This window comes from Styela clava, chromosome 14 (genome assembly GCF_964204865.1).
Source record: "Styela clava chromosome 14, kaStyClav1.hap1.2, whole genome shotgun sequence".
In the NCBI taxonomy this organism is placed as follows: Eukaryota; Metazoa; Chordata; class Ascidiacea; order Stolidobranchia; family Styelidae; genus Styela; species Styela clava.
Window position 1 is genome coordinate 750009 of NC_135263.1, and position 25872 is coordinate 775880.

Sequence of the window (25872 nt, forward strand, 5' to 3'; positions counted from 1 at the left end):
TAGCAGGTCAAAATGAATTTATAGTTTCACTTCATATATTACATACACTGCACTTGTTTTCATCCAAACGTATTCAATGCAATCAATTCATCATTATGCCTTCGGTACAAGATCCATCAAGCACGCCCCCACCCCGCCCACCTCCTCCTGGATGTCGACCAACGCCTTCAACACGCCCTCAGTCTGCTGGTAGTCGACCTGTTCCCGCAAGAAGAACTCATTCAGCCAGGTTTGATTATATTTTTTATTCTTGCATTCAAGCTATTCATAAGGGGGGGAACTCAAAAAAAGGATGCATACCAAAGTTTTCAAAAAAATCATATTGCATGCCACGTTCAATTACTGAAACAATTTAATTTCATTGAAACCTACTGTTTTGAAGACGTTTTCGACGGACCAAATTTGGAATGTTGGACTTCAAGAGAGAAATAGCAATGTACTTCACTGAATGAATCTAAATGTTCATCTGTTAACCAAGTCCTAAGCTGAGATTTGCTTATCTCCATGGTTAAGAATGCCTTTTCACAACAGGCCTGACCACTGGCTACTGTATGTTAGCTCAATTACTTTTTCTCAGCCAACAGGGCCAATAGCTAGCTGTTAATAAACATTGTGATTTAGGTTTATTTTTATATGAAAGTCGGTGTGTCAGGATGTAATATAAATACAAGAATTCTTTTTATGGCGTGCCATATTGGGCCAGCGGTGCCTTGTGTTGTGTACCCTTGGCATAAGGCATCTTAATTTGCTAACAAATCCTAGAATTATATCTTTTGTTATAGAATTTGCCCTCTAATGGGTAGAACACCCAACGCGTAATTTCATAGTACTGGTGTACAAAACTACGCCAGGTATGAGCACCATTAGAAAAAGAATAATAATATCAACCAAGCTGACTATCATAGTTTAACGACAGATGCAAAATTTTTTATGTCAGTTTCGCTTGCTGATCATCTGTGCCTTATATCAATAATTTCTAATCTTTGTCCCTCACTGTGTCTAAAGTTTTTGTTATCTGTTGTTCAGCAGAGATGGCCAATACCGAATAGTTCACTATTTCGAATGCATTCGAAATTAGTATTTTCGAATATGAAATTTCAAATACATTTGAAAATAAAATAAGTAAAAGAAGCTTATCTGCAGTATATGAAGGAATTTGCATACAATAAACAATGAAATAACTGTCATCTACAACCTGTCTATATTACCAGGCATTTCATGTTAGCAGATTACTGTGATATATATTTTAGAATAGCAATGCCTATATCTTTTTCTAAGTCAATGCAACCATGAGTTATGTTAATTACCAGATTTGAATCAATACAGCAAGGCATTTTAAATAGTGGTATCGGTCATGGATTTGAATATTTTCCGCAACACAAAATCATCCTAGTAAAAGTCCATTTTTTTAAATACCAACCATTATCCAAATTATTTGCCAAAAAAGCGGGATTTTGACTTGGGACAATTTTTTCGTGAGTCAGGAAATACGTATCAAAATTTTTTTATATTCAGGCACTTTACCACACTTTTGAAGTCCGCTGATTACCGTTGTATTTTGGAGTAATAATACTTTTATTATTTTGTAAATATGAATCAAAATATAATTATATTCGTGCACTTTACCACACATATCGAGTCCACAAATTCCCGTAGATTTTAGAGTAATAATACTTATTATTTTGTAAATATGAATCAAAAATTATTTAAATTCTGTCACTTTACCGGACATTTTAATTCCCGAGATCGCCGTTGTATTTTGGATTAATAATACTTTTATTATTTTGTAAATAAAATTAAAAATTAATTATATTCAGGCACTTTACCACACATTTTAAGTCCCGAGATCGCCGTTGTATTAATAATACTTTTATTATTTTGTAAATACGAATTAAAATATAATTATATTCGTGCACTTTACCACACATTTCGAGCCCACAAACTCCAGTAGATTTTAGAGTAATAATACTTTTATTATTTTGTAAATACGAATCAAAAATTAGTTATATTCGGGCACTTCACCACACATTTTAAGTCCACAAATTCCTATAGATTTTGGAGTATTAATAGGCTACTCATTACTTAATATGTATAATATTATTATTTTGTAAATACGAAAATAGTAATCATAAATTAATAACATTCGGGCAGTTTACCACACATTTTATGCCCACAGATTGTCGACGCAACCATAAGTTATGTCGAACAACATTATATTAATAGGGCATAATAATTTTATATGCTTGTAACAGAAAATCATCCCAGTAAAAAGTCGAAACTTTTAATTTTCATCATCAAAATTACTTGCCAAAAAGTGGGAAAAAGTACGAATTATTTCTCAACAATTTATATAATTTTCAATTTTTTGTTGTAATGGAAATGAATGCGTAAATTAGAAGCCTTGCAGGGGAATTGCGGCAATGTCCACCACGCAATCGTGCAAAGGTGTCGCAACAATATGCAACGCACGCTTGCAAAGCGCAAAAATTCGTTTGAAGATTCCCACAAAAACGAAACACCATGTTTACAGCGAAAAGTGCCTATCATTCGGAATTATTCTAAAATAAGCCGAAAAGGTATTTGAATACATTCCAATATTCGATTCTTTTTGGACAACCCTGGTTGTTAGGCATTGATACTCTCAAGTCGCACTCTGGCCTTTGTACAGTTTGAATAGTTTATAGTATTTTTATAATGTTATTTACGTAATTTGTAAAACTAAACCAAACACAAAGTAATATTTCCTCGGAAAAAAAAAAAAAAATCCAACTCCAGAGGGAATTCCTTCCCAGCTGGAATAGGTAGCCCACTTCACAACAGGGGTTCTCAAACTTTTGGGGTTGACTTTTTTTTAATCACCCTAATAAATTTTCAAAATACTTTGTTACATTGTTACACACTGATTAAAGTTCTCGAGTAAATTGAAAATATTTTCTTTAATGTGTTGGATGTATTTATTGCTTCTTAGGACAGTTACAAAATTGGTTCTCCCGTAGTATGTGAATCAACATGGCTGACACTGGAACGTAGAATGTATTGGGGTTAGGCCATAATTTCAGGTACAAAGACTACAGAAGTCACTTGCCTATACCTCGAACTCGTAATAGAACTAAAATAATGAAAAGGGGAATAAAATTTAGGCCTAACCCTAACCTGGTACACATACTACGTTCCGGTGTCCAAAATCTTGGTTCACATACTACAGGAGCACCACAAAACTAACAGTGTCTATTTTAATTTGTAAACGAATGACTCGCAGAGGCCTAGGTTTACGGACTTCGCATGGAGCACTTTTAGAACCTATGCTATTCATCAGGGGTGTGCAAACTGCGGCCTGCAAGAAGAAGTTGTGCGGCCCGCGGAGAAATAACAATTTCGAATGGTGTACCCGCAAAACGGTCGTCGCAATACCAGTCATATTAGCAAAACAAGCTGGCAAAATTCTGTTGCAAAATACACGATTTATATTACAAAAACGTGTTTCTCACTGCATCCGTTTGAAGTCGGTGTGACAAAAAATTTAAATAGCAGTTTCTTCAAAAGTTTATGCGTTTTAAATCTATTATTTCTGCAAGAACCCCTAATAATGCCGTAAGATCAATAGCAAATATAGGCAATTTTGTGCTTGCAACTACCAGAAAGCCTGAATTAAATAAAGGTGCGGCACGCGGCTTCACCCAGTTACTTGTATTTGACCCGCTAATAAAAAAAGTTGCACACCCCTGCTATACATCATTATCAAGAAGCCTCTTGTAATTGACGTAGTGGCGAGCATGTTTCCCACTCTTGAGCGATTCGTTCTAAACAACCTCTCTTCTAACTTCTTTAGTCCAACTCACGACTATCGTCGAAGATCCCCTACAGCTTCTGCTTCCCTACATTTATCATCGGAGTCAATAAGGGGCGCTAGAGCGCATCTTCAGGCATCACAATCACGAGGAGGAGAAACTAGACATCAGCGAAGACCTTCTGAACCACTTAGAGGCACTAGAGAACCAGTAATACAACATAGGCGGCGACAGAGTGGGGGACAACCCCGTAGAACCCCTCGACAGCATCGTGAAGGAGAGAGAAGAAGGTAGGTTTTTACCATTTAAAATCGGTGAACCATGACTGGTCAGATTAATCTCATCTTGAATAAGGTTGTTCGATTGCCGTTGTTCTGCACTTGATCAATTTCTGGGTTTTAATTTTGAATGAAATAGTGGAAGAGACAAATCTGGTAAGAGCGTCAAACCTATTTATGTTGGCGTTTCGTGTTAAAGACCCTATGCCCATCTTCTGACGCAGGCTTGATAAATTGTGTAGACCAGTGGTTCCCAAATATTTACATTGTGATGCTCTTGTGAGTCTCAAGATAATTTCAAGAAAGTCGTGAAACATCGAGCAATTTCTTACAAAATGTCTCATTTGTCCCGAGTTTCAAACTTTAGATAAAATAATTGAATTTGTTAAAATTAGTCCAGTGATTCACACATAATTATCTCCTCCTAGATTCCAAACTAAATTCTGAAAGTTTTTTCTTACATATCGTTAAATATCAGTGGATGTGCATCCTTGTTCGGGACAAAATTTAGGAATAAACATAAAAAATATCAATGTTTTCTCATCTCTAGGAGTTCAGCAGCAGACCAAAGAAGAAATGGCAATGGACAGGCACCAAGATCCCGCCGCTCTCGTCCTGAGATTACGATAGTGGCTGCCCGTCCGATGGCCGATCATCCTGCGTTTGCTGACGGAGATAAGGGAGGCTACATACCACCAGAGGCACCACCGAGCTATGAGCAAGCGATGCGGACTCCTCTACCCTTAAATCCTACTTTCACTGACCCTGCGGTACCAGGTATGTTTCTCATTTGATTTTGTTGGCATTTGTCTCTTGAGATTCAGAATTTCACAGGAATATGCTCTTCATTACACGTCTGATTGCCCTGCTTGGGTTCACAGGTTTGAATCCTGTGGGATATAATTTTGTGCGAGACGATTGCTGGACTTCGCCGCGAGGTTCACGTAACTGCTAGTCAGTTATGGCTCCCTCCACCATCAAGTCCTTGCTTCTGAAACAAATAAATGGCTAACTAATCCCTGACATGAACTGGTAACTGGACTGGAGGCCATGGTTTGCCGTATTATTAACCCTTTCCGTGCGGTGGGCACGTACACGTACCCACGACAAAACTCGCTAGATTGCGGCGGGTACGTTGATGTACTCCACTGTTTTATTTAGCAATCGGTCGCAAACTGTTGGTATAGTTTTTCCGGGTTTTAGTTTATTGATAAGAAGTCTTCTTCGAGATTAACATAAGCGACGGTAAATCTGGCTTTCGTTTACCATGGGAATTTTATTTGCGGCGGAACGAGGGAGTGTTTTTAAAATTTATGCAAATTTCGGTGTTTTTTGGGTGGTAATAGAAGACATATTATCCCTTCCATCTACCAAAGTATTTTGAGTTAGATAACGAAATTGCTACAGCAATATTATGCTATTGTTTGCCAACCAAGAAGCGGTAACAGTAAAGGATTTAGCGAATATTTCTATTTTTTATCACGGTTTGAAGTTTTAACACCCAAGAAAATTAAATACCTTTTTTCTATCCGGTTTGTGACTCAGACCACCCCTTATAAAAAAAAAATTTTTTTAATTGCCAATTACAAGCTCTTTAAATAAGCTTTCCAACGAGCCGTCAGTGGGCAGCAGAGGATCATTACTTTTTCGTTAGTCGATCGATTAGTTGTGGGGGTACAAATGCATAAAGTCAGCGTAGCAAATACGATTATTTAATAAAAAATAAAAATCGCACGGAACGGGTTAAGTTGTCTTATCGTTTCCCCGGGATAAATATGTAAATCCAATTCTATTTTTATTAAAATTTGCTACTTTCGACATCTTTCCATTAAATCAGGTAATAATCCACTAGCTGCCAGCAGAGAGCTGCATACCAGTGGATCAATTTTGAATACACATTTGCTGATTATTAAGTTTTCTCATACTTTACGTATATTTCTAATTCCAAATGCTAAAAAATTGCAATCGTAATTACATTTCGAGCTCTGCTATAATCTATTGCAGACTAATAAGCAATGATAACTACCGGTATTGATCCTGCAATCGAGATACACACACTGATATTTTTAGAAACATTTATGTTAAACGTGCATGGATGAAAACGGTTATTTTCTATTTTTCTGGTGATTTAGTTTTGAAAATATTGTTAATTACAATTACATAGAATGAGGATAAGATTTATTGTAGAAGAAAAAGGAAAGATAGGATTTACATTTTTATCCTTAAAGCCGATAAGACGGCTTAATCATATGGCGAGCCACAGTCTCTCATCCGGTTACCATTCCATGTCAAGTTAGGGATTAGTTAGTTATTTGTTTTCGGAAGCGTGGACTCAATGACTCAATTAAATGTGAATTATAGTATATATGTCTGGTCCAGGTCAGGTAAAGGTGAGATGATTTATCCGCCGTGATATAAAAAAAATAACACATGTAACAAATTAACAATAAATTTAAGTATTAGACATTAACATTAAATTAGTTTTGACATCATAGATATTGAGAATTCGACATCGATCAAATCGTGGCTTTCGCCATCAGATTTTACTAAATTGAATAATTTGCAAGTGATTATTAGCATTATTCATGATTTATATTGTTTTCCATGTTTTTTTATCATGTGAATTGTTTCGCAATAATTGAGCCGAACTGAAATCTTGCTTAATGAAAAGCAAAAGGTGTTAGGATAAAAAGAAATCTCCTTTCAAAGTAACTATTTCTGTGTAGTTGCAAAGGTCATTTCTGTACTTTGGGTAGCTATTTAACCTTCATAATCACATATTTCAGCTAAGTATGACACATTTTTTTTAGTTTTGTATCACATTTCTTCTGAAGGAATGGATTTACAAATTTATCTCGGGGAGAGACGTAACTATCCCCGCATGGGATTCGAACCTGTGAACCCAGTCTTCCCAACGCTATAAAATTTTAAAATGTTATTCATAGCTGTGACTCTTAACTGTTATAAAATAAGTGCTCCCTCTTGCATTACTCACCTGTGTAATTGTAACAAAGTGAACACCGTAAATTTTTCAGTATTAATCATCAGTACTTTGTCATCCTTTTATACCGGTATAAGTCTGAGTGGGCGAGAATCAAAACAATTCTGGCTGTCGTTCTGTCTCTTTGTGAACGATGTTTTATAGTTTTTTGTTCGCCGGTGTTCTTAGTTAAACATAAATAAGGAAGTGTTACTTTGGTAGTCAGGAAAATATTTTGCGTCAGAAATAACATTTCTATGTGGTTGCAATAGCATTTTTAGTAGTGGTGAGAGAGATGCGTCTTCTATCTAAATGAATACAGTACAATATCAGCGGCTTTCAATCAAGGGTTCTTGACCCCAAGAGGGCCAAAGAGAAGTTGCAGGGGGCCAAATTTACTTTGCTTTCCCTTTTACAAGAAACCTCCTCATACTTCCGAGTTTCATTACTTGATAAGGTTATTTCACAGGATGTTTTCAATTTGTTGAGCATGAATTGTTTGAACATAATGGGATAACACTTTGAATGATAAACAGTGGGCCATGAACGCTAAAAGCCTCCGGGAAGGAACAGCGAGATTTTAAAGATTGGATACCACCGCTATACAGTTTCAGTGTCTCTTGGCATTCCGAGGACTGCTTCAAACCTTGCTTAGGTCCTATCCTATTTACATATTTATCCCGGGGAGAGGAAAGCGATAAGACGGCTTATTCATATGACGAACCACAGCCTCTCGTCCGGTTACCATTCCAAGTCGGGTATGGGATTAGTTTTACTGTATTGTTTTGTTTTCGGAAGCATGGTGGTGGAGGAAGCCGTAACCGACCAGCGGTTACGTGAACCACCCAACGACGGCGAGGAGTCCAGCAATCCTCTCGCACATAACAATCCCTGCATGGGATTCGAACCTGCGAACCCACACAGAGTAATTAGAGGTGCGGTAACGAGCGTATTCGCTTAGCCCGTTTTGCCACACCGCCGCGCCGAGATGAGTCTTCTTTACGAGTCTTTCTTTATTGATGAGTCTTCTTTATTTTAGAGCAGTGGTTCTCAATCTGGGGATTGCAAAACAACCTGATTTCATGTAGGACTTTTTCCAATCAAAAATATTTTTTTTTTTATTTCAGTATAGAAAATAGCGAAAAATGAAAACGAAAAACATTGGATACTTTTTCTTAGGGTTTGACTGATCATAGAACGCTAGCACAGGGGTCGTCAAACTTTTGTCGTTCGCGGGCCAAAATTAAAGGTTGCAAGTCATTAATGGGCTGCACATATTTTTAGAAAGTTAAAAACCGAGGGAATGGCCAAAGAATCACATTTTTCACACAGATTTCAGTTAAATTTCAAGCAGCGCGCGAAGACATTCGAATTTTTTCTTAGCCATTGGACCATTTGCACTCAGCATCAACTTGTTTACGTTCTGTTGCCATTTGTCTAATTATAATCTATTAATAGGCTCGTTAAATGAGTGATTGTGAATTATATACTTGTTAGGTTATAATATAAATTAGTATCTCAAAACAAATTCTGTTACGTGAAGAATATAATTGTCAATACAGTTGTTTCGTTAATATAATTCATCAGTGAAGTTTCGCGGGCCGGATTTGGCCCACGGGCTGTAGTGTTCTGACCCCTGGTCTAGCACTTCAGAACTGAGCGCTCCTACCGACATGAAATCTTGTCTGTTAAATTAGCGCTCCCTCTTTGGATACGATCAGGACCAGTTCATCGTTTTGTATTATGTCGTTGATATTGTTGAGAAAAAATCGCCTTTGTTTCCAATTACAGGATGGATCGCTTTTTAGTGGTTAAGATTGTTGTTGTTACGGCTTGTCGCTTCCTAAGTTTCCCATGAATCCTATGAGACCAGACATTTCATCCAAAATTTATTCATGAGGACACCGATTTTATTATGCCAAGCTTTATATCCTATGTCAAGTCTTTGATTGGAATTCAAACGCAAAAGTCAGAAGTTTCTGTATCAGGGTACATGTAAGGTACAGGGTACCACAAGTACTTCTAGTGCAGGGGTGCACAACTCAAATGAGGATATGTGCCAATTTTCTCAAAATAATCTTGTCGCGTGCGACGCACAATTGTGGTATTGTAAATTAACTCGCGCAAAACAAACAAATTTCAATAATAATACATAATAACGGATATCTATTTATTGAAACAATTTAATGTCCTGAAAAACTTCTGATTTTGATATTTTTTTTTTTACAAAACCGTTCGCGTGCCACGTTTGAGCCAATGGCGTGCCAAATTTGGCACGTGTGCCCTGTGTTGTGCACTCCTGTTCTAGTGGGCGTGGGGCATGCTATAACAATTTTTGCATATGTCATTCTTGACCCCTACTTGATTTTGCCATCCCAAAGTTATGTCACTGTGACGACACAATCACAAGAAAATTTGCTGGCTTTAGTGAGTTTGTTGGCGTTGGTGCTATACTATTGTCGGGTTTTGGAGAGATGGTGGGTAAATCATTTTGTTTTGGTCTTAGTGTCCATATATTTTAGCATTGCATTGTTTCTTTTCACTTTCGTGCCACGGGAGTATCTCTCAAATGAAAAAGCGAAAAAATAAAGAAAGTTCGGGGTCAGGTATCTTGTGTTGTTCATGGGGAGGAGAGTATGACGCAGTCAATTTATCGCTTTGTTCGAATTTTACTCTTTTGAAACTGACCATGGTACAGGAAATGTTATGGCATAAAAAGTACTCAAACAAATCGGTAGCCGAATGCCAATACTGAATTTGTTGCGTTTCTGGTTTTTGAACACAAAATTTTTTCCAGATTAGAACTAACTGATAGCTCATTTATTTTAACACCATTATAGTTTTTCCAAATAATTTCATTTCAAGCCCTTTATTCAAATTCCCACAATTAGTTTCATTCCAGCTACATTATGTCGTAATGCTTTATGAGAATGTCAATATGAGACAACTTGTGCCAGGCAGATTCATGTTAATGTTTCACTAAAATCAGAATTAGAAAAACGGTTTTTAGATACGTAGTCGATCTAGAATGGGCCATGGATAACCTGCGCTGATCAGCGTTAGTTATCCATGGCACATTCTAGATCTTCATATGCAGATTGAGACTGCATTAAAGGACATTCATAGTCTATTGCCTTGCAAAGATTATTGACTGTCAGGTGATTTATTTATGACAAGGGTGCCCATCACTGTATAGTTTAGGTATTCTAGAATCCAATTTAGCAATGAATTAGAATTTGGATCTTCTAAGTGTTTATTAATAGAAATTGCTTAAAAAAGGTTGTGCACTGTGATGAAGATATGACAGGACAGCGTTTGTGAATTTGCAAGAATTTACAAGGGGGGGGAGGGGGGGCCGGAAACTTTTGTTTGCAATATTAGACCGTAACACCTAGCGGCCGAAAGACGTGACTTTCCCAGACTCCTGAGGGTCTAAAAAACATTTCAAGCTACAAAAAATTGATATTTATGAAAAATGCTTTTTTTTCGAAAAGACCAGTTCCGACCCACAGAACCGCCCCTTGGGTGTGCCACTTAGAGTGATTATACTCGTCTTTACCAAGTGTCAGTGGTAATTATCCTTTGTCGTATTTCATAACTAATCTTATTATATAGGACAGGGATGGCGAACCACTGACCCGTGGGTCGCAAAGTGACCCACTTTGATTTCCCGGTGACCCGCCAAGGCTCCAACGAAATAAAAACATACTACCATATAAGTGATAAAATCGGCTCTAATTAAATTTAATAATGAGTAAACTGGTATAATGTACCGTCAGTTTGGAAGCAGGGCCTCCAAACGCTCAAATTCAAGTTTAATTTATGGGTCGGTTGGATAATTTTCCAAACTCCCAATTTTGGACGCGCATGTTCACCCCTGTATACCTATAGGCTGTGACATCTATTATGACAAAATAATACAATTGATCTGTTTATTTTTCGCAACGTCTTTTTACAGCGTTGCCCTTTGGAAAAACATGAACCAAAAGGCACTGCAGACTGTTATTGGTGGTATACGAGAACTAAATGCTACTTTGCATTTATTAGTTTCTTGTCTGCAATGCCGTTGAGAAAACAAAATTTTTTAGACTCGAAATAAAGACCTAGAAATCTGAAATGACAATGGGGCAGTGTGAAAGTGCCTTAATGTGGTTGAAAGTCGATCGGAAAATATAACTCTATCAGAGTTGAATTCCCTCCAAACTCTTTAGCGGCGTTGAAAAAATCTGCCGCATCATCTTAAACGCTTCTGGGTAATTCATATGCGTGTTTTTGTACACGAAACACCAACTGAAGCTTAGGTAGAAAACTTGCAAGATACTATGCAGCAGCAAGTTTCTCATAAATTCAAACATTGATTAAATATCTGTGACCCATATTCTTCGGTTCCGTGATAAAAATAGAATTTTTGACCCATTCATTGAAAAAGGTTCGCCATCCCTGATATAGGGTGTCTATAAAGTCCTAAAATATTTTAAAATTGCAAAGGGAATTTATCGATAATATATATTATTTTGGCTCTAACAGATGTATTAAATGAAGTGAAAATACTTAAACAATTACTGATTAAAAAACAACAAACCAGGTTAAGATATATTGAGAACTGACTTCGTAACAAAATGGAAATTGTAAAGGGACTTTATGAACACCCTGTTTTATAAGTATCAAATGGCTCTCTTATTCTTTGAAACCTTAATCATCAAAACATCAAACTCAGCATTGGCGATTCATTGTTTCCTTAGTGATTCATGCAATCCAGTCTAATGCCAGATCAAGTTAGGCCCAGTGACGAAGTGTCTAATTTAGATACAATTTATCCTTTTTTATGCCTGGCCAAGGAAAATTGATTATCATTGTTTTAATAGCAGCAGTCTTGCTGTGTGACTAAAAGATTTGAATAACTGGTTATATTCAAATTTATAAATTCAAATTTTAATTGTCAAGTATCAAGCTTGGTCTTATGTAATAAGTTCATGTAATTAAGTGTTGCTTGTGGTACTGTGCTCAGTTTAGTTGGGCATGAGAGCCTTGTGCAACATTTCCCGATCAGGAAGGAATTTTAATGTTTTTGGGTAGAAAGTAGGGTACTCCTGTGATATGGGTACCAGGTCAGGGCTACGCCATAATTTTATTCAATTTTCCTTATTTTAGTTCTATTACGAGTTCGAGGAATGTCTGTGTTAGCCAAGTGAATATACCCCCTGTCCAATGGCCTTTTACACAACTTGATGTAAAATAGGCGAACAAAATTTGTTACCTCCATATTGGTACACACAATTCTGGAGCGCCGGTAATAGTAATTTGTATTTAGTCAAAAAGAAGAATTGTCAAATTAGAGAGGTCACATATCACATTAACTGTTCCTATATCATAAATTGTCTCATTGTGATTTTTTGCAAAAATTTTTTTTCAATGCTTCATCGAGCTCAGAAAATAAGTGATAGCCAACTCTTGCATAAAATTATAATGAAGTTATTCTGACCAGTCACACCGCATCGCTTTATTTTCATGGTATGACCCAGAAAACAAGAAAGCTAACATAGCAGCACTGGCACTTTCTTAATGTTGTGGAATTATTCTGACCAGTCACGCCCAAAGGATTTATTTTATTAGTATAACCCAGATAACAAGCAAGCAAAAATAGCGCCACTGGCTCTTTCTTAATTAAATAAAATTATTCTGACGAGTTGCGTCCCAATGATTTATTTTAATAATGGTATGACCAAGAAAACAAGCAAGCAAAAATAGCAGCACTGACACTTGCGTAATGTAATAAGATTATTCTGACCAGTCATGCTTCAACGGGTAATTTTTTGCTTAATGGAATGAGATTATTCTTACCAGTCACACCTCAATGATTACTTTTTGGAATGAATATGCAGCATCCTCAGAAATCTCTGTTTATTAATAATAATAGAAAGAGCAGCTGTGGCCTCAGGGGAATAACATGAAGTGTAGTAGCGCTTGTTTTGGTAGAGCGTGATTGAGATAAGCTGAAGGTTGAATGCAGAACTAAGAGAGGACAGGATTTACGTATTTATCCTGTGGAAGAGGAAAGCCTATAAGACGGCTTATTCATTTGCCGAACCAGGACATCTCGTCCGGTTACCAGCCCATGTCGGGTATGGGATTAGTTAACAAATTATTTGTTTTTGGAGGAGAAAACAGAATGTTAGAGTGAAACTATTTCCCTTAAGTTCGGCGGGCCATATTAAATCGTTAAGCGAGGGCCATAATTTGAGAAACACGGATTTAGAATATTGAATATGGAAACAATTCAAGAGCAAAATGCGAGATAACCAAATAATTCATCTATCGACATTCCTGGCCTAGTTTCTTTAATTAAATTCTGTCAACAAAGGATTGTGATTATAAGCCCAAGCTAGAGTTTATACAGTGAGTTATAAAGGCTTCAGATGCTATAACAGGGTGTAGTATGAGCGAGAAAGTAGTTCAGTTTGAAGAGGATTCATAGTAGCATCGTTGGCGATTGTTTATAGCAGGGGTGTGCAACGAGCGTGTAGTATGGCGCTTGTTAATGCTCAGATTCTTACCATTTCATGGCAGCTCCTGCCACGAACGAACCGCGGCAGCTCTTGCCGTGGTTTTATAGCGCTATCCAGTAATCAGTATTAACGGTATATTCACAAATTAATTTACCTGATTTTAATTGATCATGTGGAATTATATCCACTTAAACCCTAACCCCCAATTCAATCACCAATCATCAACTTACCCAATACTTGTCACCATAAGGAACAGTCCTGTCTTTACGGCCCACCTGCCGTGGTTACGGCAGCAAAATTTTACCTGCCATTGGTTTTCAATTTCCTGCCGCTGTAACGGCAGCTTGCATTGGTTTGTGGCAGCTTAAAAGTCAGTCACCATAGGTTTGGCTGTAGGGGCCATGGTATGGAAATACAGCCATGGTTTTGCGGCAGCTGCAGACGCCACAGAATACTTAAAACTGCACTTACAGATTTTTCCCCATCAAGCTTAAAATTTGACGAGTTTATGTTTGAAAAGGTGCACAAGGCTGAAAATCCACTGAGTTGAATTTTTCGGCATTTTGCAAGATGCCTTTTTTTACTGTCAGGCTAAGCAGAAGGCTTTTCGTTGTGAGAGTTTCTTAATTCGCTGTGTACGTGGAAAAACTAAATTTTCCCCACAGACAAAAAATGTTGCGCAACCCTAAGTTCATAACCAGGGCCGGGTTAAGCTAATGAAGGTTGTGCAGAAAAGTTTTGATGAATTCTTGATTGTGGGAAAAATTTAGAACATTTTTTTTGAGTCTCACAGTATGACGGAACGTCTTATTTATGTCTTTCTATAAACTGCATAATAAAAATTATTTAAAAATTGCTCAACTATTATTATTTTCAATTTTTGAATCTCGAAATAAATATTTCTTATTTTTTATTTTACAGATCATATATCAGAAGTACGAAGAGTTTTTCCTCGAACCCAAATAATAAATAGTGATGTCATTACGGTACCTTCATATTCAAGTTCTGTGACATCACAAACGATACAACATACACCCACTGTGACATCATCATTATCAACCTTTTACGTGACATCACCGTCAATTACATCATCACATAGTGAGCCAGTTTTTTCTGTGACATCATCAAACTCTATTGTCACATCACAAAGAGCATCTAGTAGTGCTAATGTGACATCACAAAACCCAGTTCCAAGACAAAGGAATACAAATCATAGTAATAATATTCTATCTCCTTCCACTCGGATAAAAACAATAAGCTCGTCTAGAGTAGATCAGGTTTGTTATATTTTTTTCGGTTGATTTTTTACATAGTGTTTTACATTCTTCCAACTCAGAACTAGATTTTGTACAGAAGGCCTCTGCTAGGTGAAGAGCTATGTTAGTTTGGAAGTACCAACTTTTTTAGTTCAAACACAGGATAATCAGAACGCCGAGGATATAATAAATCAATCTGTGTCGCCTCGCATTACTAAAACCCCTATGAAACGGAGCGTTTTAAAATCAAACACAGTATATTGACTCAAAATTTTCGGTTTCGGGAATGATTTACGTTAACTTCATTTAAAAAATTATAACTCGAGCAATTGAAATTTTAAGCAGTATTTCCGAGACTTCGTTCAATTTCTGAAAACTGTGCAAATAGACATCAAATCAAATCTCAGCTTTCCTGCATTACGAAATGCATCAAACTCTTACGTGTTATATATAACATAACCTAATTAGAATATTCATTTTTTGTCGCTCCAGAAGTGTGTGTACCAATACGGAGGTAACTAATTTTGTTGGCCTACTTTACATCAAGTTGGGTAACAGGGCTGAAACCTATAGGCAGGGGGTATATACACTTGTCTTGACTTTTAGATTATTTTAGTTTAAGCCATTCCTGGTTTCAGCGAATAGAATATTCCTTTTTATATTTTCTCCCTCAAAAATTCCGTTTTACCTTTTCAGACACATCAAAGTCCCAACGCTCCACGGTTAACGCTAGCGACACCTAGTGCCTCGAGAGTTGGCAACAATACGACCAACTCTCCACCCGCACTACCAGCGAAAAAGCCAGTTTTGAAGCCAAAGCCTCGGACAACGACAAAGCAAAGTGACAATTCAAACAGCGCCACCCAGGGACCACAAACTGCTACTGAAACACCCAAACCTCATGCGAGACGCAATCTACTTGCAATCACTGTATTTGAATCTGATTTAAAAGTTACAGACAATCCGACTAGTCAAAATAAAACTATGTCAGCTAGATCGTCTGTTCCGACTTCACACCCTAACTCAAACGTGATGTCGCTATTCGATAACCCCTCAGCTCCTGGGCCATCACCAAACTTACTAACTCCTATGGCTCCCTCTGGTGGTTCACAAATGCGATCACAAACGCAAAGTAATAATACTTCAGCGTTTGACTCTATGATGCAAGGAAATCCACAAGGTGGGGCTATGAATCCTGGGATGGGTGCAATGCAAACTCCTCCACAGATGAGGCCTATGGGTCCTGCTCCAATGCGGCCCAATTTACCCCCTGGAAATGTCCCAATAGGGCCCCAAATGGGAGTAATAAACAACATGCCGGCCCCAGTCCAAAACTATCCAACAAAAAGTTCGACGTCATCAGTACCGCTGCAATCAAACCAGCCACAAGGGGGCGTCATATTAAGACCAAACCAAATTAGCACACCGATTCAGCCACATGGTGGCGTAATGAAATCTTTTCCACCCCCCTCAAATATGTCTTCGCCTCTCTCACCCATGGCATCGAATGCAACCACTGGGGCAAGGGTGCCCGACCCTGCTGCTTCAAACGACAAATATGCTGCTTTTGGCGACCTATTTGGGGCAGTTTCTAGTACTCCTAAGCCTGCTGGGGGAAATCCCCCTCCCCAAAGTGCACCCACCTTTAGTGGTGCACAAAGTAACTACGCCGGTCTTGGGGATTTGTTTGGTGGGGCACAAACAATGGGGAATACCCCTCCTCAAGTTGCACCAGTTCCAGATAATTCCAATGTATTTCAAAGTGCTGGACTGCTTCCCCCTCCAACCGCTACAAACTCATTATCGCCTTCAAGTGGATATACCCAACAAGGACATCAAAATCTAAACATGCCACCACAGCAAGGTTTCCATTCCTCCGCAACAGCTGTTGCAAACTCGATGGCGACCTCTAAAGGCAATATGCAACAGGGGCTTCTTTCACCACAAATTAGCGGAAACTCACCGGCAGCACCAAGTGTACAACCAGGTCTTTTGGCCCATCATAATGCAGGTTCTCTACCACCATCAAGTGGGAACGCTCACATTGGTCTATTAGCACCAAGTCTCGGAACTGGAATGCCACAAACTTCACCGGGGCTCATGCAACCAGTAGTCTCACAGCAACTGCCTCCCCAAGTTGGACCCTCAAGCTCTGGTGCACCACCAAGTGGTCCAAGTCCAGGATCTCGCAAATTACCACCTCCGCCCAGGCCTACAGTTGGTCCACAACGTAAACCTGGTGTTCCGAAGACATCACCGCCTACTCACAATGCACCAACAAGTCCTCCACTAGGGGGCATCATGTCACCTACCAATACCCCCCAAGTCAACCAGTCCCAAGTTGGGATAACAAGTACGAAATCAGCTTATACAGGTGGGCTTATATTTAACCCGGATGCCAATTCATTTCCAATTTCTCCATCAGGTGGCGCTAATGCATCTAATTCGGCCCCACAGGGAGTAGATCTTTTTTCAATGGATGTATCGAATACAAGCAGCTTCCCAAAAAATTTACCCAACGAAACGGGGGTGCAAAATTTGACCCCCTCAGACCCATTTGCAATGGATAATCAAAGTGTCCCCATGTCAGGGGGTCTATTAGCCCCAACCGCTACTCCCCCGACTAGAAAAATGCCAAATATTGGGGATTCCCCAAATCCAGTTATTGAACCTGTATATGCTGCTGTGACAAATAAAAAGACAGTTCATTATAAACTTGGGGAGGAGAAAACATCGTCAGAAAAAGTTGGTGTTGCACTCCCTAGTGGCCCATCCTCATTACTCATGGAAAATATTAATGGCACTCCCCAGCCGGCCACAGCAAGTACTATGGCGCCAACTAGTGGAACCACTTTGTTGGACATGATGGAACCAAGCAAGAATCAACTGATGGCTGCTGAAATAGGGGATGCCCCTCCTCCCCTTCCCATGACACGACCCCCACTAGAGGATTTTGAAGATCTTTTATCTCCCTCAGAAATGTCAAAAGCTATGGCAGACAGAGAAAAATCGCAGAAAATGGGTATTCTGACCCAAAATTCGAATTCCTCAACTGACGATGGCAATTTTGAAGATATTTTTGGATTTGGCTCCCCCCAGCCTAACAAAAACCAGGGAACTGACGCAGCTGTTATTGAACCTGTGTACGAGTCTGGGGGGTTTAAAGATAAGGGACTTCCCCATGTGGTGCAGTCAAGCGCTCCCCCTGTGCTTCCTGCACCACGGACTAAGAAAAATATTCATCGCACCCCAAGTGTGGATATAGCGCCATCTGGTGCTCCAGCGCTTCCTAAGAATCCCCCAAAAATGCCTGATGGGAGTGCAGTGGTCTTCTCTGCAACAGATAGGGGTAAAGATGCCCCCCATTCTGAAGCGACGGTCGTAAATCTGCGGAAAAAGAATGAGGAGGAAAAATCATTGAAGAAAAAATTCCGACGAACAAGCATGAGAATTAAACAACAAACGATGAGTTTATTCAAGAAAAACGAAACGGAACAAATCAAATCCCCACCACCAGATGGAGACAAGATTCATGGAGAAAATCCGAAGAAACCTAGTGTTGAAAAGCCAAAGCCTCCTCGACCAGCTGGGCCTCCTCCCCCTCGGCCTTCTGAGTTACCAGCAAAGGCTGGAGCCTCTGCACAACAGTCATCACTTATAAGCCCAGTTGACAATACTCAACCGGCACTCATGATTGCGCAATCATCATCACAGTTTTCGCAATCTTCATTATTAATGGATATTCCAATTATTGAGCAACCTTTAACCCCTGCTGCTCAATCTGCTTCACTTATAGGGGATTCTTCATTGATTGCGCAATCTTCTAGTGTTGTTGTGCAATCTGATAACAATATTTCGCAACCTTCTACTGTTATTGCGCAATCAAAATCTTCAGAACCTGATATTACAAATTCACCGATTCCAGTGGCACGTAAACCCCAACAAAAGCCGAAGCCTGCAAAACCACCCCCACCAAAAATAATACCAACAAGACCAGCTCCAGCTCGTCCACCACCACGAAATAATACCAATCATAATAACCATCACCCCTCCCCGGTGCATAAAAACGTAAACCTGCTCGATGCTCCAACCCCAAAACCACGGTCAAATTCTAAAACTGACCCCCCGCTTTTAGAAAAACAACCTACGATTGCCCCGACTCAAGCCGCACCTTCAAAACCGAATGTAAAACCATCTCGTCCTCCGCCCTCCTTACCAATACAAAAGAAGGCTAAGCCTGCTGCTGCTGCTAGATCAGCACCCAAGCCTGCGATCACTCAACCAAAAAAATCACCTGGCGGAAATACACCACAAGTGGGCAGCAAGGTCAAAGATTTGAAGTTCTCCCCAGAAGTTGACCACTACGACGAGATCGACGCAGCGCCGCAAAATTCAGGATTGTCTGCAACAGCGGTTTACGATTTCAACGGCGCAGCAGATGACGAACTTGTTTTCAAAGCTGGTGACAAAATCACCATGGTAACCATTGTCAATGACGACTGGTACAAAGGTTCGTGTGATGGTAAATCCGGAATATTCCCGTGCAGCTTCGTGACGCTGGAAACTAATCGAGCAGAACAAAATATTTCTCCACTGGGTGGATCGCGATCACAATCTGAAGGCACTCCCCCAAATATTAGCCAATCAGGTGCTATCGATATTTCCTCCCTCCCAACATGGGATGATGTCCCCACGTTGGACGATCTTACCCTAGCTGAACCAAAAATTGATGCCGAGATGCTTGGGAAATCCCCACCGAAACCCCCAAGAGTCGAAAAACACTCTGATACTTCATCTAGTGACACTTTTTTTGACGTTTCCGATCAATTTTTAGACAAAACGGTTCCAACCGAAACGGTTGCTATTGACAACAATGAGGTTACCACTGCCTCGTCTACTACCCCACCAATAACAGATAATACTGATATCACTACAAGTGATGTGACATCATCACCAGTAACCGCAGCAACAGGCATGGTTCGTCGATCAAGCACAGCAATATTCTCTTTCACTGGTCGGGACGGCTCCGAGTTGAGCTTTGAAGAAGGGGATATCATAACTATCACAGGTATGAGTTCTGTAGATCAAAAATTTCGTCAATTTTTCCGAAACAGACGTGAGGAGCACCCACCGAGTAATGGCTTAGCTCAGGGATGGGCAAACTATGACCCACGAACCTCATGCGCCCCACAAAGCGTTTAATGTACCCCCTGCTCAGTGGCGTGGCCAAGTGGGTGGTTTTGCGGGTCAAAACCCCCCTTTTGAAATGTAATAAAAATAAAATCATTATTCTGTATCATAATTAGCAAGTATCCGTAGCTTTAAATGCTTTTTAGACCCCAAGACTACCAGAAACACGCATATTCTAGCATTCGATCATACCCGCTAGCAGTTTCGATTTATTTTGGCAAAAAAATTTCAGATCCCCCCCCCCCCCCCCCCTTTGAAAATTTCTGGCTACGTCTTGCCCCTGCTTTTGGTGAAAGTTGTGAAACAGTGTTTCAATTGCGTTCAAAATTTAGATTTTTTTTACACATCTAAACTTAATCCTAATCTTTGCAATCGTGTTGGGCCCCCAAGTTTCTCCCAAAGGGTGTTACATAACAATAGAGGTTACTTGCAATCGTGGGTGAAATCTTCCACGAGACTCAGTTTTCGAGTTTATAAAAGGAGATGAGGCCTAAGTGGAGAAAGAAGCGCATGAGGAGATTGAAGCGTAAGCGCCGAAAGATGCGACAACGATCCAAGTAGGCGGATTGCAACACTACTTGTTGCAATTTAGCGCGCTGCAGTTTCTTCATCTGCTGAACCAAGTTTAGCAAACATGAGTTCTTAATCCTACATGTTTACAAACTTTTAAAAGGCATCGCATAAAGTACCGGTACATATGAACGATAACGAAATTGAGTTCCATATGAAGGCAACATTCTTTTTCTCACTTAAGTGCGCTGTAAGTTGTATTTTCTTGATAATTTGGCCTTGTGCGAACAAAAAGTTTGGGAACTGCTGCCTGCATAAATAATAGGCTGGATAGCCTAATAGAAATACTTCATGATATCCAAATGTTTCAAAGGACTTTTGTCAAACCCCTGGAACAGCTTCACCGAACCCCAGGGGTTCAATCGTACCTAGGTTGAGAAATACCGATTTGAACTATAGTTCGTTGCGATAACATGAATGTTTTTTTTACTCCGTTTTCACAATGACAACCTTCTAAATTGGATCTATGATAATTCAAGTATATTTCGTAGTGCGGCCTTTTTTAAAAGAGATTTTCTGAATACCGCCCTAGCAAAAGAAACTTTAACCATCTAGAAACACTCAGAAACTTTTATTCTCATCCAGGTGAAGTAAATGAAGAATGGTTCGTAGGTGAGAGCAATGGGAACACTGGAATGTTCCCCTCAGCATTTGTGCAGGAGCATGATCATCAACCTGCTACAACTAACGCTGAGATTTCAGAAGATTTAGGACAAGTTGGAAATACTGATTCAGGTAAAAAATGTTGTGAAATTCAGATAACTGATAATGCATGCCACTCTGATTAAAATTCTTTGACTAATTTACTTTGTTTCTTTCCTATTTCTAACTAACGAACTAATATATAGGTTTTACTAACTCTCTTCCGGAACCTGTCGGTGGCTCTACATCAGCATCTAGTGGTGGGGGAGGTTTTGTAGAGCCAATGGCAACTGCGATAAAAGATTATACAGCGACCTCTAGTGAGGAAATCTCTTTTAAGGTGTGTATGTCAACCATCCTTCTCTGCGTGTTATTCTTGCATGACTTTTGTTTGTAAAATAGGATTTTTATTATAAGGGAGGGGCCAGCCGATAAGACGGCGCTCTCGAAGTATGTGTACCAATATGGAGGTAACTAATTTTGTTCGCCTACATAAAGTTGTGTAAAGGAACTGAAACATATGGACAGGGTGTATATTTACTTGGCAAACACAGACAGTCCCCAAACTCGTAATAGAACTATAATAAGAAAAATCAGAATGAAATTATGGGCTAACCCTAACCTGGTACACATACTACGAGTGTAATGATAAAACTGCTTTATAATATGGCGAACCACGGTCTCTTGTTCGGTTACTAGTCCATGTTGGGTACGGGATTAGTTAGCCAGTTATTTGTTTTCAGATGCATGAACCGACCAATGGTTACGTAAACCAGGGCTGCTCAACTATTTTTACCGAAGATCCGCATACAAAACTTCAAATTTATTTGGGTCCAGTCTCTAGAAATTATATTTCGGCATCCTTAAACGCACACTTCCTCGACCGGCTAATGATTATTAGATAATCAAGATTGTTTATTATGGTGTAATAGTTCTTTTCATATATATTCAAAACAATAAAACTCATTTTATAAAATGAAATTTTAAAAGTGAGGCTAATGATCCAAAATAAAGAATTAGTTACGGTCTGGTTCAAATACTCGAAAGGGTCGTTTTCGGACTGCCAATTGAGTAGCCCCGACTTAAACCACCCAAGGTTCTGATATTCAATTTAAAGTCGAAAAAGATCTGATGTTTGTTTTATATGACTGTTATTGTCGATAAATTTGACTTTGACGAATTCTGTAAACCATACAAGGAGTCGTCTTGTGGATTAGCTTCTTATCAACTTAGCTTCTTATCAACTTTCCTTTCCCCCCCCTCGTTATAAATATAAAAAACCAAACACTATTCTCATATAACAATATTCTTTCACATTAACAGACTGACGACGTCCTCTACCTGCTTGAAGTGGTGGATTCTGATTGGCTGATGGTTCAACATGACCAGTCAGGCGCGGTAGGGAATGTCCCCAAGTCGCATGTCAAAATCATTCAACCGTTACCTTAGAGGGTGGCATGAAATATTCTCCTTACTGACATCTAGAGGATACTTTTTCAAACTGTACGGAATGTATGATGGCATGAATGTATTCATAAATAACTGTACTATAAGTTTTAACTTTGTTTTTATGATATCAAAGTATATGTGATTATGACATCATTAAAGGGTCATTGTTACTTCAAAAAATATTATCAATTATTAGTCATAAATATTGTTTCTTAATATTTCACCAGCAATATTTCTTTATTACATTATAATTGAATTCTTATTGTTCCTATTTATGGTATTATGAGATCACATTACTATTATCATATTGTATTGTTATATCACATGACATTTTCCATCGTACTGATCCCGCCTTTGGAAGTATTTCCCTTTTTCATCAATTATTTTTGAAGCAATGGATAAAATCACAAAGATGGATTTCCCTCTGATAGGCTGATTATCTATATCGGAGATAATCAACTATCTCCATACGAAACTTAAAACTCGGGTCTGATCTTTCTAGAAAATATATATTTAACATCCCTAAACGCACACTTCCTCAGCCGAATAATGATTATTTGCTAATCGAGATATTAGCCGCGCTATTTTCATCGTTTATATGTCGTTACTGTTCTTCTCATGTATGTCAGGGGCAAATATGAGCAAATTATAAAATAACCTTCAAAACCGTAAAAGTCATTGATGACTGTATGTATTTTGGTTTACAAAACAAAAAATTTCTTTCTCCCAGTTGGGCTGTTTGCTCCAGGAAAATCCAAATCTGAATCCTGATTGTCATAGATTTGATTTCCCCCAATCCTGGAAAAAACAAGCTTTGATAAAATTAACATTTGCGTATGTTAGCCTATTTAATTGTTAGTTGAATTTCTGTCAAATTCTCCAGTTTTATCAGTCGGTAAAATTCACACACAATTCCACAAAAAAATCTGACTGACTGCATATTTCAACTTCGTTCGCGCTGCCCTTCCTCATCGGAACAGAGGGTTAAGCTCAACAGGAGTGCTACGAATACACATCCTCCCTTCAGCAGCCACCAATATGCAAGGCTCCTCACTAAATTTCGAAGAATTAGATTTCTTCTGGCTCAGCATAGCAAGCCCAATTTATTTAGCCCTAATGGGCAACGGATTTAAACTAAAGAAATCTAGATATATTTTCAAACATTTTCGGCCATGTGAGTAGTCAAGGGGGTCGAATAGCTAATACGGTCTGATTTGGCAATTAGAACTTTCAGGACACAACCCTGAGCTGTAAGAGCTGCAATCTCTCAAGTCCTACTCTTCAACTAAAAGGCCTATCCTCACAAGCTTATACTTATAGAACTATATTTTATACAGGCCGGGATATTTTCGATTCGCCATTGCTCCTCTTGGGTGAGACGTTGGATATTAAATTTTATCCCAGATTTTCACCTGCGATGCTGACTTAGATATGTCCAACCACTAGAGGTTACCCTCGTTACATTTTTTTTCTGCTTCATTGCTTTTACCTTAATCACGAAACGATCTATGCATTTTAACTATTTTTCGTAATTTATATCATACTTGTTATGAATATATAAGCGCCCTTCAGTGGCCTTCATCAATACTCTGTTGGTTTTTGTGAATTATTTTAATTACAAATTATCGTTTCATATTTAGTTTAATGTAAGAGTGATTCATTAGCAATGCAATAAGTTTCATTTAAGCAGGGTTTTAATTTAGGCCAGGGGTCTTAGATCTGTGACCCGCGGGCCAAGTGTGGCCCACAAAGAAAAATTGTGCGGCCCGTGAAATGAGATTTTAATTTCGTTTAATCTGGCATGGCGACGCTTTTTTTGTGCCTGCAACTATTGAAAAACTTCTGTTAAATAGGTGCAATCCACAGTTTTACCCAGTTATATCTGGCTCTGTATTGAAGGTTGCGTACCCCTCCACTGGACAAATGGGATCTCTCAAACCCACCAGAGTAAGCCACATAATTACTATGATTCAAACCAAATGTTCCATATCAGCTTATGTTGCAATCAGGGGGTGGGGGTAAAAGATTAGGGGAGGGCCCCCCCATATTCCCAAACATGTTATCAGAGAGCTATTTAGACTCAATTCAAACCCCTACCCCCAGTCAGCACGTCTCCACCCCCTTTTTCTGATTTAGGTTTGTTATATAATAAAGGGTATTGTAACAATTTTCATTTATCGAAATTCTACTTGATTTTACTGCTCAATTTTGATAGCAAATATGATATTAATTTGTTCAAATTTTTTAATTTTTCCCAGATTACAGACTGTAATGAAATTGAGTTAGAGGAGTTATAGTTTGGCCAGAGGGCTTTCTTAAGCGAAGCCACACGCTTTCACTCAGAAGTAAAGAAGACGCAGCTCTGAGCAAAGGTACAGACACTCACTCAGAAGTAAAGGAGACTCATCTCTGAGCAAAGTTAAGTGCACTCACTCGGAAGTAAAGGAGACTCCTCTCTGAGCGAAGTTACAGACACTCACTCAGAAGTAAAGGAGACTCATCTCTGAGCAAAGTTACAGACAACTCACTCAGAAGTAATGGAGACTCATCTCTGAGCAAAGGTACAGACACTCGCTCAGAAGTAAAGGAGACTCCTCTCTGAGCAAAGGTACAGACACTCACTCAGAAGTAATGGAGACTCATCTCTGAGCTAAGGTACAGACACTCACTCAGAAGTAAAGGAGACTCATCTCTGAGCAAAGTTAAGTGCACTCACTCAGAAATTAAGGAGACTCATCTCTGAGCAAAGTTAAGTGCACTCACTCAGAAGTAAAGGAAACTCATCTCTGAGCAAAGGTACAGACACTCACTCAGAAGTAAAGGAAACTCATCTCTGAGCAAAGGTACAGACACTCACTCAGAAGTAAAGGAGACTCATCTCTGAGCAAAGTTACAGACACTCACTCAGAGGTAAAGGAGACTCATCTCTGAGCAAAGTTGAGTGCACTCACTCAGAAATTAAGGAGACTCATCTCTGAGCAAAGTTAAGTGCACTCACTCAGAAGTAAAGGAGACTCATCTCTGAGCAAAGTTACGGACACTCACTCAGAATTAAAGGAGACTCATCTCTGAGCAAAGTTACAGACACTCACTCAGAAGTGAAAGGAAACTCATCTCTGAGCAAAGTTACGGACACTCACTCAGAAGTAACGGAGACTCATCTCTGAGCAAAGTTACAGACACTCACTCAGAAGTAAAGGAGACTCATCTCTG

General features: G+C 39.0%; 1 protein-coding gene across 2 annotated transcripts; it reads left to right on the forward strand.

Annotated features, from left to right (window-relative positions):
* Positions 1 to 24949, forward strand: LOC120340463 (uncharacterized). Of its 2 annotated transcripts, XM_039408726.2 has the most exons (8): positions 1 to 229; positions 3830 to 4078; positions 4617 to 4843; positions 14474 to 14829; positions 15505 to 19876; positions 21154 to 21303; positions 21417 to 21550; positions 22534 to 24949. In XM_039408726.2, exons 1-8 carry the CDS (start codon positions 96 to 98, stop codon positions 22657 to 22659), a joined length of 5748 nt encoding a protein of 1915 aa, XP_039264660.2. In that variant the 5' UTR covers positions 1 to 95; the 3' UTR covers positions 22660 to 24949. The 2 variants fall into 2 exon arrangements, with proteins under 2 accessions (XP_039264660.2, XP_039264661.2); XM_039408727.2 differs by lacking the exon at positions 21417 to 21550 and having other exon boundaries at positions 22534 to 22672.
* The last annotated feature ends 923 nt before the right edge of the window (positions 24950 to 25872 follow it).